Source organism: Corvus cornix, chromosome 4, assembly GCF_000738735.6.
Source record: "Corvus cornix cornix isolate S_Up_H32 chromosome 4, ASM73873v5, whole genome shotgun sequence".
Classification (NCBI taxonomy): domain Eukaryota; kingdom Metazoa; phylum Chordata; class Aves; order Passeriformes; family Corvidae; genus Corvus; species Corvus cornix.
The window spans coordinates 20,619,644-20,637,869 of NC_046334.1; the positions used below are offsets into that span (position 1 = coordinate 20,619,644).

The following is an 18,226-nucleotide window of genomic DNA, read 5'->3' on the forward strand; positions in this document are numbered from 1 at the left end:
CATTATTATATATCACTGATCTATAAACCTTCATAAAGTTCTCTGAAGGCCCACATACCATCTGGTATGCTCCTCTATCACTGGCATAGCAACAAAACTGTGTCTTAAGCAAAAACAAGTCAAATGTAACAGCTCTAATGTTGCATGTAAAGCAATTCTGTGTATAAATAGATTCTTTTCAAGTTTCTGCTGCCATTCTTCAAAACCAAATCTCACAAATCAGCCTTCAAAACAATAGCAGACAGCAATCTGTCAGTTCTCCAGTAAGCTCGAGCTGTCTAACCAGTCATTAGGACCTCAAAAAAGACATTTTGCCTGCCTTGCTTGCCAGGAATTCAGGATAGCTTGTTAACAATACTAATACCACCAATTACCCAATCTTTTCAAGTTCAAAGTGCTGCAAAAACTGAAGTAGTCTGCAGCAGCATTTTCTAGGTTCATGCTAATTCCTGTAAATGCGATGCTTTTAAAATCTGGCACGTTCTGGAGTGTTCTATTTAGTACCCTTCATTTTCACTGTTTTCTTATCTTGAACTTGCTTTTTCTTCCAGGTTTTGGAATTCATGTCTTTTTTCTTATCTTTTCCCCCAAGACTGGTGTTCCTGACTGTCTTGCTGAGTCACAAACACAGACTGACCTGAGTGCATGCTCCCCTTTACACTCACTTTCCCCTGTTTCATCTTTCTTTTCTCAACTTTTCAAGTATTACCCTTTCAGCTTTGCAGCCTTGCAGCCCCTTTGTACATTTAACAACATTGTTTGACTGTGTCCTCCAAGTCAGTCAAACTATGTAACTTGACATCTATCACATGCACAGTTTGTTATCCTTTCCTCATGGAAAAAGTGGTCTAAGTCCTTAACCTTCAGATGCTCATATGTGTTGCAATAACCTTGTGTGAGGCAAGCACACCAGAGGTGCTAACAACAGTACTAAAGCTTTGCAAAACAGCTCATGAGCCTTGTTATGGTTATCAGGTCCCCAGAAGGAGCCAAATTCCCTGAGCTAAAGTAAAAGTGTCCTCATGGACCAAACTTTTTCCTCCTCTAACCCACACCCAGCTTTACATCTGATGTACCTACAAGCTTCTTCATTCCCATTTTTGGAGTAACTTGCCTTTTAAGTGGGTAGAATTTCAAGTTGGTAGGAGTCTGAGCCTGTGCTGACAGGCAAAACCCTCTCCCATTTTCACTCTGACCTGCTCTTTGCATGAAAGCCCTTGATCTCTTGCCTTTTTATATGTCAATAGTGAGTCTAGCCCAGGTACTCCTTCTCCAGCACAGTTTAGTCCTCCTCAGAGGATAACCTCAGGGGATAACCTCAGATGATCTCTGAACTGCACTGTTCAGACACCAGCCAGTCTGCAAATCCACCTGTGCCTTGGCATCCACCTCTGGGGGCAAAATCACTCTTCTGTTCCGTTTACACTGCCACTTATTTGTATTTCAGATTAGCAGAACAGAGATTCCAACAAATTTAAACTCATCTGTTCTCCAAATTTTCGATTAATGTTTGATGTGAAAGCAAGACATCTTCACTGAAGCTTGATTTCCTCCAAATCCTTTTGCTTCTCAGGTGTTTGGCTACTGCAATTTAAAAGGCAAATAACTTCAAGGGTGAAGGAACATCCTGCAAGCCCAGAACTAGAGAGATGGCATGATGGATGGGGAAGTGGCTTCTTTTTCTGTTCTTCTGCTAGCTAGCATAATCTCCCCTGAAGGCCTTTATTAGCTGCTGCACCTGGGTCCCCAGTATAATGCTTATTCATTTCTGCCAGGACTTGAAGCACTTTATTTCACAGGTGGCTGGTATTTGAAAGGCCAGACGTGTAAAGGCAGTTTCAGTACCTCTCTACAACTTCACTATCTAAGGCCACCATTTCATCCCCGGTAAGGTTCTCTGTGCAATACCAGGTAACCTCAGGTGCATTTGCAGACCCAGCTGCATGTACCCTGCAACCACACAGCCACTGAAATCCACCATGGCAGCAGGTCCTTACCCAAGACAGCAAAAGGAGGTGTTTTCCCACCTATTCTGCCAAAGGAACATAATGCTGAAAACACATTGAGGAACCTAAGCTGAAAACTGCCCTAAATCAACATCTGAAGGATGGGCTACCAACCAGAGGCACCTGGACAAGCTTGAGAAGTGAGTAAATGGCAATCTGATGAGGTTTGACAAGGCCAAGTGCAAGGTGCTGCAAGTGGGTCAGGGCAACCCCCAGTACCAACACAGGCTGGGGGATGAACAGGGAGAGCAGCCCTGGGGAGAAGGACTTTGGAGTGCTGGTGGATGAGAGGCTGGACATGACCCAGCAATGTGCACTCACAGCCCAGAGAGCCAAACGTGTCCTGGGCTGCATCCAAAGCAGTTTGGGCAGCAGGGGAGGGAGGGGATTCTGCCCCTCTGCTCTGCTCTGGTGAGACCCCACCGGCTGTGCTGCATCCAGCTCTGGGGTCCCAGCACAGGAAGGACATGGACCTGATGGATCGGGTCCAGAGGAAGGTCACCAGGATGATCAAAGGGATGGAGCACCTCTCCTATGAGGGAAAGCTGAGAGAACTGGGATTGTTTGGTGTGGAAGAGAAGGCTTAGGGGAGACCTAATTGTGGCCTTCCAGTACTTGAAGGGAGTCTACAAGAAAGATGGAGAGGGGCTTTTCACAAGAGCATGTAAGCGGACAGGGCAAGGGGGAACGGCTCCAATCTTAAAGAGAGTAGGTTTAAATTAGACATTAGCAAGAAATTCTTTACTGTGAGAGTGGTGAGACACGGGAGCAGGTTGCCCAGAAGAGTTATGAATGCCCCATCCCTGGGAGCACTCAAGGCCAGGCTGGATGGGTTTTGAGCAGCCTGGTCTAACAAAACATGTCCCTGCCCAGGGTAGGGGGGCTGGAACTAGGTGTCTTTAAGAACCCTACTCACCCATACTATTCTATGATTGTATGACCCCGTGTTTTAGGGTTCCAGTTCTCCCATGATGGTCTTTTCGCGGTTCTCCACCCAAACTTTTCAGCTTGGAAGGGGGTGGCGGGGTGTGAACACGCGATGATTTGGTATCAAAAACGTTATTTGTGCGATGTCTGGAGTTGGAACCCGCAAATCTGCTTGGTCACGGCGGCAGCCACACGAAACCCAAAGCCTCCAGAACCCCACGGACCCCGCTAGCGCCGCAACCCGTTCCCGCCCCCGCCCCTGAGGGACGCGGCGCCCGCCGCTCTCGAGGGAAAAGGCGCGAAGGCGCACGCGCCCGCACGCTCCGGCCGGGCGAGGCGATTGGCGGGAGTGGCTGTGACGTCATCGCCGCGCGCCGGCAGCCCCGCGCACCGCTGCTGAGGGGAGCGCGTCGTACTCCCGCTCGCCGGGCCTCATCCCGCCCTCATCCCGCCCTCCCGCCGGCCGACACTCCTGTCCCGGGGGCCGGCCGGGCCCCTGCCGGCCGCCGCCGCTCCTTCCCAGCCTCGCTGGGGCCGCCCCGCTGCGCGACAGGTGCGTGTGCGGCCCGGCGCCCGTGCCCGGGGGGCGCCGGCCGCCGTGAGAGGAGGAGGGAGGCAGGGGAGCTCGGGGAAGAGGGAGAGAGGGTGGATGGACGGATGGATGGGCAGGTAGGAGCCTTCCAGCTGCCTGACAGCGTCGCTGGCCTCGCGTTTCTGTGGGAGCGCCGGCCGGTCTCTTCGCCAGCATTTTCCTGATCCGTATTAGACGGGCCCTACCGGCTGTGTCCTCTTTCTGGCTTTTCCCACAGAAAGGTTAAGAATATGAGCCTCTACAATTTGGACCGGTTCCGCTTCGAGAGGAAGGAGAAGGGAGCGGAGCAGGAGTCGCCATCCCCGCCGGCGGCCCGGGCGGAGGCACCTGGCGCTGCTGCCGCGGTTGGTGCCGCTGGAGGGGATGAGGATGAAGGTACGGATGACAGCAGGCCAGACACTCCGGCTTCGGACGTGACGGAGAGAGCTGGTGAGTCAGGTGTTTTGCGTGCAGCATGAGGGCAGTGTAACTACTTAATTTCTAGAAATAAAGTAATTGTCTTTTGTTTTGGTGTTCCTTTGTTTGGTTTTTTTTTTTTACCCCCTCTGCGTGTTCTACAAATGTGTTTTTTCTGTGCACACGTTTCACAACAATTTCCACAAAAGTTCGTCATTTGTAGTAGTGTATGGCCTGATTGAACCTGTGTATTTACAGGCAAATCAGTAACCTGAAATAACTTTTTTTTTTTAACTGAGTGAAGATGCTTCAGATTAAATATTGAAAGTATGTTATGTTTTACTATTTATAAAATTTATTTACTGATACTTATTTTACGCTGACACCTCAGGGTTTTCAAGGAAGAAATGGCTTTTATTTGTCTGATGGTGCAACACTAGACTCTAGCTTTTTGCGTAGAGTCCTTGGCTAATGCATTGTGGAGCATCACAGGTGAAATTCAAAAGAAAGAGAACGGTTTCTTTTCACTCGGGCCTGCTTTTGTAAAGAGCTGAGAGACCTGCTACTGATTCTCAGAAGCTGACTGTGTTAATGGTTTTGTAGTAGTGTTCGTACTCTTTATGGGCAAAAGCTTGGAGTTTTCATGGGAATGTCAAAAACTTGCTTGTGTAGTAGTGTATTGGTTTCCTTTGGCTGCTCCTGTTTGGATTTGTTGGTTAATACTAATGACTGAAATCGCTGTCAGCTGTGTAATCACATTCACCAGGAGGTCTTTCCTGCTACTGAGGGAGTAAGATTTGAAGAACAGACAGCATCTCCTGCTGATTATTTGGTACTTCTCAGACATTCCATATAACTTCTGCTATAGTTGTCAAGTTAAGAGTGTTATTGGAGAGATCAGACAGACTTTGACTATGCATTTATTCAGAAATGGAACAACAATATATGTTGATGTTGTTCAACTACGTTTTTTTGCACATGACTTTCTCTTGGTGCAAGGCAGTTTTTCACAATACCTTATCTATGTAATAGTAGAGAAACTTTCATGCACGAGAAGGAGTTCCTCTTTTAAAGCTGAGCCAAGTCAGAATTACAGGAGATGGATATTTACTCTTCCCTGAATATTGGTTTAGTGCAGGTTGACTGTTTTCAGTTGATTGGAGTGCTCTTCTATTGGCATTAGTAAATAGTAAGCAGTGTTCTGTGTTAAAAATAAAATATATACAGCATGTAAGTTGCCAGTCTGGAATTGGGTAACCTGTCCACTCGCAAAGAATGTTTTGGGGACAGGGAGAACTTAAGAGAAGAAGCAAGCAACTGTTAGTTCTGGCTTCTGCACATGTGTCTTTATAATGCTCGTATGGAAAAGTGGGCACTCTGAGGAAGTGCACTTTGGAACAGGTGTTCTCTTCCTGTTTGTGGTAAATCATTGGCTTGTGCTGTGGAGGAGTTACTGAGTGCAGGGGCCCTTTTGGAACTGCAAATGTAGTTGTGAAGTAATGGAGGAGGCTGGTTATTTGTCTTTGTGATTTACTTTATTTTAATATTTCTTCCTTTAATCTGCCTGTGGACTTTGTCAGTGTAAGCATGTAGCTAGACCATAATTGCCAACAAATTTTAGAGCTTGTTTTTTAAAATGCTGGTCTCCCTTGGCTTAGATTCTGCAGAGGTAGGATTGTGGAGGAGAAGGGATGTAATACCCAATTTAGATGGGTAGATGCAAAGTAATAAAAAGATGAAGGGCAGCCTAAAAGAACTGTAGTGCAAGGCTAAGTAGTTGAGAGGAAAACTAGTTGGAGGTGGTGGTGGCTAACAGTGAAACAGGGTAGAGTGCAAGAGCAGGCAAAATTACAGCAAGTGTCCAACTGAAATAAGCATCCATGGATGCAGATGCTGGTGGAAAACTGGGGTACTAATTAACATTTAAAATTGAGATGTAATAGCAGTGCTCTGCATATATATGATGCTTCATCTTTCACCGATACTCAATGTTTAAAGAAGATCAAGTGGTTTAATGACTTCTTCTCCCACTGATTTGCACAGCAGTGTTATGTAACCTATTTAAAGAATTAATAACCTTTTAAGAAATTAAATCATATTTTCTACATCTACAGAAGTTAACCAAAAATAGAACACTCAGATTTTGTCTGAATTATATGAGGCACTTAAATGTAATAGAGAAGACTAAATTTGATTAGCACTTTTTTGATTGTCTTCCTTGTTACCTAATTACTGTCAGGAAGACAGAATTTTTTCTTGCTTCGGGTCAAATAAAATAGTCAGCTTTTTTGTTGTTATTGTTGAATGGTCATGGAGAAGGCCCAAAGATGAGTTTATGGCACTGTGTGCTCTCTACTGCTAACTGCACCAGCAAGTCAGGCTATGGAGTTGTTCTGTACAAGAAACAGTTTACACCAAGTTCACCAAAAATAACTTGCCCTAGTGCTCAATGAATCATGTGAGGACAACAATTACTCAGATTTCTTCTGAAGACAGAGTCATTAACAAAATACTGGTACAAGAAACTGGGGAAACAAGAGGAGAGTGATCTTTATTTCACTTATACAAACAAAAATGCTATAAATAGCTGATAACTCGGGGGTTTTCTTCTATTTCCTTTGGTATCGTGCAACCACAGTTTGTGTGTAAAAAGCATTTAGAAATCTGACTTTTTCCTTCAGGAGCACAAACAGTTTGGTGTAATTTCTGAGAGATTTCTTCTGAATTGTGTTTTATCAAGTGCCCTGAAATATGCATCTAACAAAGTGATATGATTGTATGTATGTCATCCATCTTCAAAAAATATAGTCAGATGATGTCTGTTGTGTCATGAACCACCATTATCTTTTTAGCTATTTTTTTTTGGTTTTGTTTTCCTGGAACAAACTAATATTAGTAGATTGTTCTGTACCCCAGTTATGTCTGTAGGTCGTGGTTCTTGTTGCTTTGTGTTGAACATGTGTCCCTTATGCTTTAATAAGCAGTTTGTGGTGTGATGGCCACAAGAATTGGTCATTGTTGTACACTTGTCTGTATTCAAATTACACAGGCCTGCGGTGACTTTGCAGCCAGGTTGTAGGGAATAATTCTGAACAGCATTTAACTGAGGGATGGAAACCAACTCTGGGGACAGTTACCAAATTATATCTGAAAATATTTCTAAAAGTTGGAAAAATACACTGGAGTGGCTTACTACAATTTTCCATACAAATTAATATTATTTACTGAATAGTTTCTCTTAGTCTGTTAATGAAACAGTGAAACATCTGCTTAATTTTCATTTAGATGTTTTTAATTATGTAAATAGCTGGGTGTGCTAAAATAATGAGATTATTCTACACAGTTGTAGAAATGGAGCAGAACTGTACCAGAACTGCACAAATTGGAATAATTGCCAACATACAAAGTGAGATTTGTATTCAAATCTCAAAAAGCATGCTTACAAAGCTTCAACAGTGGATTGAAATGAAAGTTGTAAATGAAATCCAACTACAATATATAACCCTGCTGTTGATGGTTGATTTTGTTGTTATCCTCTCTGTACGGTTTGAATATGTATCCCAAATGACTGCACGTTGAGATTATAATGCTGAGAGTTCACTTGCGCTGGGACTGCTCTTTTTTTTCTGTCTGTTGTCGTTTTCTCTAGGATCTGAGGAAGTCCTGTGTTTTGCTTATGTCTCAGTTCATAGAGTGTAATTCTGCTTAGAGAATTTCTGGAAAAAAGTGTTGACTGTAGTACCTAATGCAGTTTTCTAAGGGTTCATGGGAAGATATGTTGAAGTAATCATCATTTTAAAAGGGCCTCTTTAAGAAGTACCTTAGAGTAATACTGACATTTAGGATTATTTTAGCCAATGGAAAAGACTTCCCTTTGAAAATGGAATACTTACTAGCTTGTAGATTTCAGTAGCATGTGCTTGATACTGCTTTCCAAAACTAGGTGGAAATTACTTCTGTTTGACAATGCTTGTTGGACAATGTTAGTAAATGTGGTAAGCCTCTAAGTATTGCCTCAGTTTTTGCTTTGGTTTTATCTTTGTTTTCACTTGGGAGAGAAGAAGCTGGCTTTCTCAGAGTGTGATGTATGATTTGTGTAGGCGGTTATGTTTAGAATTAAAGGGCTGTGTATTCTCTTTTTACAATAGCAAAAATTGGTTGTTGAGTTTTGCTTTTGATGCTAATGTGTGCATATAGGGATACTTATGAGTGTTCCTATTTTTGGCCTTAGAGTCAAATACTGGTCTTATGATTGCAGATATTCCGTAATAGCTCTTTTTAATTGCCTGTACTCAGAAAATTCTGCCTCCAACAGTTATATGTTGTGGCAATAACTTTAATCTGTTACTACTTTACAAGGTTACAGTTTGCTCTAACTATGAAGACTCTTTATTGCATGTGTGGCTTCTGCTTCCCCCACTTAGTAAGGGACTCTGTTCCGTGAAGTAGGTGGAGGAAGAGGAGAAGACTGGGCTTTTTTTTTGAGAGGGAGAATGCTTTTTTTTTTCCAGGTAACTCGACATTTTACAGGTATGGGAGTTAGGAGCTGTCATGAAGACTGGACAATAATTGCTAAATAAAGTAAAACTAAAATGAGAAATCACTAAGTGAAACAGTAAATACTCTTTTTATTTAAATGTAAACCTTAGACAAGGTTTATACTGTAAAGAGTAAAATTACTTAGAAGACCATCCTATTTTTGTAAAATTGCCTTGTGTTTTGTTTTAAAATTCAGTAAGGATGTCTCTTAGCAAAGTTGTTATGAATATTTGTCATTTCTGTCTCATGCTGCTTTAGAATTTAGTCTAACCTACAAGGTAAGGATCCATGAAAACTGCCTTGATCGGTTCTGTTAATTCAGAATAAAAGTGGAATTCTCATGTTTCTTAGAGACCTGTTTTGATATTCAGTCACATTTTTTTAATGCATTTCATGTTTCTATCCTTTTGTGATAGCACTTGCCCTGATAACCCAACATCATCATGTTCCCAAAGGTCACTTTTGCTCCTTTCCTGTATTCATCTAAAAACTTACTTGGTTTTCAGATGAAGCAACTGCATCAAGGACAACACATCTCCTTCCTAAAATAGGTAGAAGAGGGTACTGCTGAGGAAGCTTCCATTGCTAATGTGTTGGTCTTGGATGCAGGGAGGTCTGTCTTGCAACGGTGTACTACAGCTTCAGAACTAATAATTTTTAGGCTTTCCTAGATTTACATGTGAATGGGCTTTTCAAAATAACAAGATTAATATGCAAAGTGAGACTTTTGCCTCTTCTAAAAATCATTGCCATAATCCTCTATTGTGATTTAAAAGTGATAGAAAAGGTTTAGATTTTTATGATAACTAAAATTAGGTCTTTTATCACAGATGAAAGAATCAAACACTATATAGCTCCTTCCTGCATTTGACTATCAGATGAATTTATTCTAGCTTCATCTGTGTCTAGTGTCTGCTGGCAAATCAGCTTTGAAAGCTGATGTCACACTCTGTAGTAATTTGACTCAGCAAGTTTCTGCATTAGTGAATGGAGGCAGAAGAAACTATCTTTACTCCCAGCCAAAATTGTGGTCCCAGAGTTAGGAGCACCACTGGTGTTTGGTTTACAGGCACCTGAGAAAGGATGGATGTGTTAGAAGAGGATGCCTCTGATGCTTTCTTTGCCTTATGAGGATTTAAGATCTTTTTATATGAAGACTTACACTGACAGTAGTATCACTAAAACACAACTTTCCGAGAAGTTTGTAGCTGACTTTCCTGCCCCTTATCCTCGATTTTTCCTGTGTGTGGCTAAGGTCACCTTGTTGAGGAATCCGTTCAGTGCAAGTAGCTCAGTGTGTAGCTGCAGTGTGGGTGGGGAGAGCCCCCAGCCCCAAGAGCCAGGAACTGCTGACCCATTGCACAACCAAGAGCCTGGGTACCTGTGGCCCAGCCAGGGGTCCGGACGCTCAGGAGCTGATGACTCCAGACTTGCCTGCACTTAAACTGTGAGGGTGTAAAAGCCCAGGATTTTTTGTTTGGGGTCGCTCCTCAGAGGCACCAGCTCAAGCTGTGATTCTGTTACTGCACCATGATTAAAGGATATTGGGGATCTGGACATCGGAGACTGCTCTGGGAAACCTGGTGTGACTCTGTGAGTGGGGAATGTGTAGCTCCAAAGGGGTCTTGGTGCCAGCTCAGGTGCTGCCAGAGTGGCTCCTGGATGGTTGGACAGGGAAGCTTCTTTAGCAACCTGAAGTTTCATGTCTTCAGTGATTGCTTTTGTGAACTGTCATTGAACCCTTATTAATGTTTCCTCATAGACACGGAGTTACATTCACCTTCATCCCTTTAATCACTTTTAAGCTCCCTTTTAAAGTCGTTGTCTTCTTTTTCTGTAGCGTTCTCTGTAACATCTGGTACTATATTTTTTTAGTTTATTGGGTGCCTTTTCCTTTCAAAGCCTGCACAGTTTCCTTTGTCAGCAAATTGCTTGTATTTCTAGGATTTATCTTTTTTTTCCATTCATTCAGTGGTGCCAGAGTGAGTTACTTTAAATTTATTTTCCACGAGATTTCTTTCATACTGAAAATGCTCTCTGCAGCTGTCGTGTTCTCTGCTCTGTGCATCAATCTTTCTCTCTTCAGTCATATGCCAATGTTTCTATCCGTGTTCTGATCAGCCTGGAAGTAGTTCAGAGGAATTTGCTCATTATTAGTTTATATTAAAAAAAAAGTTTATTTATGTATTTATTTATAAGTAGCCATTAACTTAAAATATGTGTTCTCTTAAACTTTGTAGTAAAAAATTGTTTGTTTGATGTAAGAGGGCTGAAGATCCTTTGCCAGGTAAGTACCCACTTTAAGGAATGCAGCTTACAGGAATTTTCCATGCATAAGAATATGAGTTCTCTTTAAGTGGCTATTGTGTCTCTGAAAGAAATCACAGCTACTTGATGCTCTAAGTACAAATAAATATTTGAAGTCATAAGTCATTGTCTCCTCTTTTTTCTCCTATTGAAATGGCTTGCACAGAGTATTCCACTGTCCCAGAAACTCCTGAAGCTCAGAGGACAATGAAGGAGTCCTATTTCAAGCGCCAGCGAGGGGTGCAGTTCCACGACGTCTCTGACAGCGAGGATGAAGAGCCAAGAAACGTCACTGCTGATGAAGAAACCCAGGCTCCGAGGGCAGAGGCGGCCGTAATGTATGCTTTGAGCCAGCTTTCTGTAGTGTCTCTGCACCCCCATGGGGTGTTCTAAGTTGAAATACTGAATTGAAAATCAGAGCCTAGGTTGGATTCTGGTTTACTTCTTTGGGATTCAGCTGCCCCTAACTAAACTTTACCGGATTTTCAGGGAAGACGTATCCAGCTAAATCATTTTTTCAGAGGGAGGAGTTCTGTCATGTTGAAACGTGTGATGTTTTTGTTCATTTATACATTTGTGCCTTTCTCCTTTGAAATCCTTTTAGTGCAACTTGAAAACTTTACCATAAAACACTTGCTTTACTAATTTTAAACTGTTGGAGTTGGGTTTTTTTGTATATGAAACTATATTTGACAGGGAAGCAAGTAGAGCTTCAGTGTGTAGTTTGAGTTCCTGAGGTAAACTTAAGTATGAGTTGCATGGTGTGTTTCCTATGCATGAGGAAAACTATTTCTTTCCTAAGTGACTTGGAAATTTATATTTTTGAATGCCCTGGGAGGGAAGAGTTACTGTGCAGGAGTCACTTGGGTGTGTGCTAAAAAAGCAGTGTTGAGAGAGCTGGTGAGACAAGATGTAGATAGACGTCTGCAGCCATTTGAAATGGTTTAAAGGAACCCCTGCTAGTTACATGTCTGTGTGGTAATTGTGCCCTCTAGATGTTCTTGTGCTAAGCAAAACAAGATGGCTTAACCTGTTTCTTTGATAGTCTGGTTGAATTAATCTGCAGAAAACTTTTGTGGGAATTGCAGCCTTAACAGGTGTAGTCTCTTGTCAGGTTTTCAGTCCTACACAGAGCATGGAGTTACTGGGAGTTTACAGCAGAAGTGAAATAATGCATTTTTCTGCTGCTATTACCTGAAATTCTGATGTGGTGTCTTTTTTTTTCAGTACTTCTCCGTCAAAGTTTCAACTTAAGGTAGCTACTTGAAAAGGAGAAAAAAAATTAGCAGTTACGAGTGAGCTCCTGTTTCTGCCTGTGATTTAAGTTGTAGATTGTGTAAGGAGACAGAGATGGCCAGCTGGTTGCATGTATCAAATTGGCTTGTGTGCAGTGCTGTGTAAATGTAGTTACTCTGCTTCTGGGCTGAATCCCACCTGGAAGAAGTTCAAGTGGTTTTGTACCATGCAGAGCTGATGCTGATAAGCCACACAGGATGCAACTTGCAGAGCCAGTGCTTGCTATTCCTATACTGAGTTGCGATTACTGGGAGTGAGGCATGGACAGCAGGGTGACTCCCAGTGGGATTGATGAACATGAGGCTACATCCTCTTGTACTCTTCAGTATTCCCGTGGAGCCACCAGGCGCCTCAGTGCCCGACACTTTGGCCCAGTGTGCTGGCTCAGGTGCTGGTTGATGTGTGCAGAACCCACTGAGCTGTCTCACAAGTGGCTGTTCTGGTTGAGCTAACAAATTGAGACTGTGGCAGGACTTATCTGGGTTCTGTCTGGGCTTAGGAGCTCTGGTTTGTGCTGAATTCTGGCTTTGCATAGAATCAGTCAATTCAGTGTCTGCATGGTGCATTTTAGTGCATGTGTTACCTAGTTTGGGGGTTTTGTGGGTTTTTTTTTTTTTCGGTTTTTATTTCCCTTTTGCAGAGTGTCCCAGCTTCCTTCATTCTGAACAAGGTACCGAACAGAAAGCAGAAAGTTTAGGGTAGAAAACACATCTTTCCTAAAAGAAAGTGTGCCACAAATTTTGCTACCAGAGAGTCACTGTCTGCAGTCTATCAGAGAAAAAGCAGAATCTAACACAAGGTTTTGTGGGTCAGAGTTGCTTAGCAGTTAAATGAGTGTTTCTTTATGCTTGATAAGAATGTGATTATACACAGAGGACAAGATTTATGATGTATGCAACTCTGGCTTTGTTGACAAGTGTCTAGATGTTATTCCCTGATAGGAAAGGATAGGATAATTGCAGTGTTACCACTTTCATTTGGATTGGTTTTCTTTTTCATATGCATGTTGTAAAAGAAACCTTCTTCCTTATCAAGGCAAAAAGATCAGATATATGCCAATAGAATTTTAATATGACGTTTCATTAAGACTTTTTTAAAAGTGGAAATAGGATTCATGTTTTGAGGCTTACAACTCAGTGCCTTGGTGGACTGAAGAAGAATTTGGGTTATCTCTTGTTATTTCCCTACTCTTAAGAGGAACAACCAGGGAGTCCATGTTGCTGTGTGTGCCTTTTGAAAAGGGAGAAAAGGATTCTATGATAAGCAGTCATCTGTATCTTTTATGTAAGTGGCGTGTAACTATTTTTTTCCAGAATTCTTTTGCAGTCTGCCTGTTGCAGCTGCTAAAGAAAGATATAGTGAGGAAAACCAGGTTTACTTTTAGTCTTTGACATACATGTATGTAGAAAGACCTGCAGGCAAGCCTTTCTGATGGTGAAATCCCTATAAAAGGACAAACTCCTTACAGTTCAATTAATTTTCATTCAGAAAATGAGATTTTTACACATCTATGGAAGGAAGGAGAATGGGAGACCTGTGCTTTGGTTCAGTCCCATCTGTGCAACTCAGTATCCTGAAAGATACGTAGGGGTTGCTTTTCCTGCAGATTAGCTCTAATAATCAATCTTTCAGTAAATTCAGAGCATTCTCTTTTTTTAGAAAGGCTCTTCCCATATTTATACATTTAAGATGCTGCCCAAGGAACTTTGAATTTTCTTTCTCAGTGAGCTGAGAACTAGAGCAGAGAGTCAATACTGTACCTGGAGAGTGTTTACAAAGAACCTAATCCACATCTGTGTATCTGTTGGGCAAATAAACACTAGCGAAGTGGTTTGAGATAAACTTGGGGTAGTCTGATGTAATTTAGGTAGCTGAAATGATGAAGTGTATTAAGGTGGTTGTTGCTAAATTATCAAGTAATCTTTTATAGAACAATATGAGGGTAAGTTGTGGTATTTCCCTGGTCCGTTCTTCCTTTTTTCTTCCCTTTGCCAAGTGGAAATTGTTTAGTGCAAAGAGGAGACTGTACTTAATACATGCCTGACTTTGTCCTGAATAGAGGTATCCCTTGGATACAAGTTGATTCAGTGTTACTGAATGCATCTAAAGGCATTTTATGCAATCCTGTTGGGTTTAGTTTACAACAATGTTCTGGTAGAGTAAAACAAATAAATTTTAATTCTTTTTTTCTTCCCCCGTACATTGTAGCTCTGAACAGTCTGATGATGATGACCAGCCTGAAGAGGAACTGCCCCAGCTGGCACTTGTAAATGGTGGGGATCAGCAGCCAGCTGTGAAGGAGGATGTAGAGGAAGATACCAGAGACTCAAAGCTGCAAACAATGAAGGAGCTTTTTCCCCAAAGAAGTGACCAAGAATTATTAAAAGTAATAATGCTCAGTTCTTTGATTTATTTTGATGATTAATTTTTAGGATTTTGTAGGCAGTGTTTCTAAGCCTCTGGCTTCTTTACAGGGTACAGTCTTGTGGTGGGTTAATACTGTCTGGATGCTAGGTGCCCACTAAAGCTGCTCTGTCACTCTGCTTCTCAGCTGGACAGGGAAGAGAATAGAATGAAAGACTCATGGGTCGTGATAAAGACAGGGAGAGATTGCTCACCAGTTACTATCATGGGCAACACAGACTCAGCTTGTGGAAAAAATGTCATTTATTACAAATTAGATCAGAGTAGGGTAACGAGAAATAAACCCAAATCTTAAAACACCTTCCCCCCACCCCTCCCTTATTTTGGGGCTTAACTATATTTGTGATTTTCTCTACCTCCTTTCCCCCACAACAGCGGTGGAGGGGAATGGGATATGGGAACTTCAGTCAGTTCATCAGCCCTCCTCAGCGGAAGGACTCCTCACACCCTTCCCTTTCTCCAGAGTAAGATGCCTTTCCATGGTGTGCCGTCCCTCAGGAACAAGCTGCTCCATTGTGGGTCCCTTCCACAGGGTCACAAGCAAACCTGCCCCAATGTCAGCCCTTCTCTCTATGGGTGCTACCAGGAGCCTGCTTTCATTGGGGGCTTCCCATGTGGTGACAGCCTCCTTTGGACATGCACCTACTCTGCTGTGCTGTCTTCCGTGGGCTGCAGGTGCATCTCTGCTCCACCTTGGACCTCTATGGGCTGCAGGGGTACAGCTGCCTCACCATGGGCTTCACCACGGGCTGCAGGGGAATCTGGTGCCTGGAGCACCTCCTCCCCCTCCTTCACTGACCTTGGTGTCTGCAGGGCTGTTTTGCTCTCATGGATTCTCCCTCTCTCCTGCTGCAGGTGTGTTGTTCCTCCCCATTTCCCTACCCCCCAGCCTTCTTAACTGTTACCTACTGGTGCTACCACCGTCACTGATGCACTTAGCCTTGGCCAGCAGCAAGACTGTTTTGGAGTTGACTGGCTCTCTTGGATGTGAAGGAAGCTTCTGGTGGCTTCTCACAGAAGCCACCTGTGTGGCCCCTGCCACTATCAAACCTGGCCATGCAAATACAGTGCAGCTCTTAATTGTTATTTTGTTAATAGCAAAAGGGTAACAGTAACATTTTAGGTGAAGTACAGTTGTGTAACATTTCCACATACATGGGAACTTGGGTATGTATAAAAATGAATATACAGACACACACTTTAAATAAACACCTTTAGGTACGTTCAACAACAGTGAGCTCCAGTGTATAGAAAATATTTCAAGTATTTCTTTGTTGTGACATTTAAGCTTAATTATGGCTGTCTCAGTTGATAACTGTTGGTAACTGCTGTTGTTGGAATGAGCTAACTGATTAAATGCAGAATGAGTGAAGTCATTGCCATCTTCTCCAGTAGATGAAACTCTGCGTCCTTGCGTTTATGACATTTGACACACAAATGCTTTAGACCTTCCAGCGAGGCAAAGAGTAGGTTTGAACTTACTGTGATGTACTCTTATTATGCTGACATGTCAGTGTGAAATAACTCTTGGCCGTTGTCCAGTGTACAGTGAGATATGGTAGCTTATTACAGTAAAATACCTTTAGTACAGTGCAAGGTATTTTTAACAAGGTTACTTTTCAATGTTAGTACGTAATTAGGTTTTCACTAGCTTTAATTTATAAAGCTAAATGTGTTTAAACTCACCTGTAAAGTTTCCTGGTTGTTGAAGTGGCATTGAAGAAATACAGACGTTTTACTGGTGCTCTTGCTGGGTGTTTTGTTTCCCAGTGGATCAAGCTTTATGCTTAGGCTCCATTTATTTTGGGAAGAACAAAAGAGTTGCAAATAGCAATTTTTGGATTTTTCTTCTGAACATTGTAATTAACACATATATATCCAGAATGTATTTTTTTTTTCAGTTTTTGGCTGCCTAGAATTTATTTGATTCAAAGCTGATAAAAGTTCATTGGAGCTTAGTAACTTGCTAGAACAAGTGTGTCTGACTGCTGTTTTGTGACTTATCCCCTGAGCAGCATGTGGGGCTGATGGTGTTTGTTTTCAGCAGAATGCAAGATAGCTCCTGTATCAGCAGAACTTTGTAGGAAACGGAGGCTGTGTAGATTTTTTTTCTGCAGTTACGTAGCTGCGATATTTTTGAAGGAGGACCAAGGAATATCGCAAATCTATTGTTCCTTCATGAAGGATCTGGAACAGGCTATCCAGTCAAACCTGACACAACTGATGAAGGCTGTTAAGGAAAAATCATGAGCCTTTTGAAAAGGAAATTGTGCCATTAGAGCAAAATTTTAAAATGTTTTTTCCAAATGTGGGCTGATACTTGGGAATCAGGATTCCTCATAACTTCATTTTTTTGTGGGCTTTTTTTAAGTAAATCTGGCGGTTATGTTTGTGAAGTAGGGAAGAAAGCGATGATAAATGGCATTGTATTAAAAATGTTTCCAGCATGTGTTTTAAAGTGTTTCCAAATACAGCTTGTGTGATCAGTCCTGCTAATTTGGTACCTCTTGATTTTGCTCTTGGATTTTATAATACATATATATTTGGGGTTTTTTTTTAAATGTTTTTCAGTCACCACTGATCCAGCATGTCTTCTGTTCAGCTGGATTACGTTTCTCCACTTAGCAGTTGCCTTTTTTTGTTTTGCAGCTGATAGAATCGGCGTGCACAATGGATGAAGCAGTAGCTGCTGGTTTGAAGCTCAATGACAAAGGTATGTTTAACAAAAAACCCCCACCAAACAAAAGCAAAATCCAAACTTTAGATGCTGTAGCTAACTCAGTGAAATTGGTTGGGAGGTATTTAAAAAGTGGTAAAGCTTGTGCTCAACGTTACAGTATTGTTTGTTTGTTGTAGTAACACAAAACTGAATTTACTGGCTTTGCAGGGAGAAAGACGAAAAGAGGATGTGGAGCAAAATCCATAAATCAAACAAAAAAGGGAAATTTGTTCTGTGAAGCTCAGGATTGCTTTGCATGTGGGTTCTTAAGTGATTCCTGTTCTTGCTGGTTGCTTCTTTGCCCAGAACTTGAAGCAGATAGTAATGGGTTAGCAGTAGTAATAATAAGTGTTCTAGGTGAGCAGTCTGGTAGTATGGAAAAAATATACTGGAGTATGTAGCCCTTACTAAGTAGCTATTGTTTGTATCAAGGCCTGTCACAGTTTTTTGTTCAGGTTGTTTTCAAGACTTGCTTGTAATTCTGAACAAGAACTGTTAGTCTTAAACATTAGACAGATCCCCCTGGTTCTCTAGCAAAGCATCACCCAAACCATGCTTTTGAACCCTCAGGGCCTATTTAGGGGTGTCTGTTCTGTACCTCAATTTATGCCGTCTCGTACTGTTACCAGAACAAAGCAAAACAAAAAACCCAGCACATTTTATGGGAGTGTGTTGTAAGCGTTAGACATGTAAAAGGGTCATAATTCTTGGGCTTTGGGTTTGTTTCTTGACATCACTCAAGTCTGGGGTTAAGTCTTGTCTAGTATTAATATATTTTTGATTTGTTGGAGTTGGTCAGGAAAGAGTGGAATGTTGGTATTATAGAAAGCAGATCAACCATCTGTTTATAGTTCAGTTGTTTTTATTGTTCAGTCATGGTTTTCTTGAGAGATCTTAATGGAAATTATGGAAAAAGCTATTTATGATCACTCTTGATTATTTAGTTGTTCTGAGTGCTTCATGCATCTTTTCATGCAGTATCCTATGGATTTGGAAGCAGTATGTCTAGGAGGAAGCGTA

General features: G+C 41.9%; 1 protein-coding gene across 3 annotated transcripts in view; it reads left to right on the top strand.

The window, feature by feature from the left end:
* The first annotated feature begins 3,307 nt into the window (after positions 1 to 3,307).
* Positions 3,308 to 18,226, top strand: part of SMARCAD1 (SWI/SNF-related, matrix-associated actin-dependent regulator of chromatin, subfamily a, containing DEAD/H box 1) — a 41,761-nt gene continuing 26,842 nt past the window's right edge. For all 3 annotated transcript variants that reach the window (XM_039550473.1, XM_039550474.1, XM_039550475.1), the window contains exons 1-5: positions 3,308 to 3,486; positions 3,743 to 3,954; positions 10,934 to 11,105; positions 14,272 to 14,449; positions 17,137 to 17,200. In XM_039550473.1, coding sequence (XP_039406407.1) covers positions 3,756 to 3,954; positions 10,934 to 11,105; positions 14,272 to 14,449; positions 17,137 to 17,200 — 613 coding nt within the window. In that variant the 5' untranslated portion in view covers positions 3,308 to 3,486; positions 3,743 to 3,755. The remainder of the gene's footprint in view (positions 3,487 to 3,742; positions 3,955 to 10,933; positions 11,106 to 14,271; positions 14,450 to 17,136; positions 17,201 to 18,226) is intronic.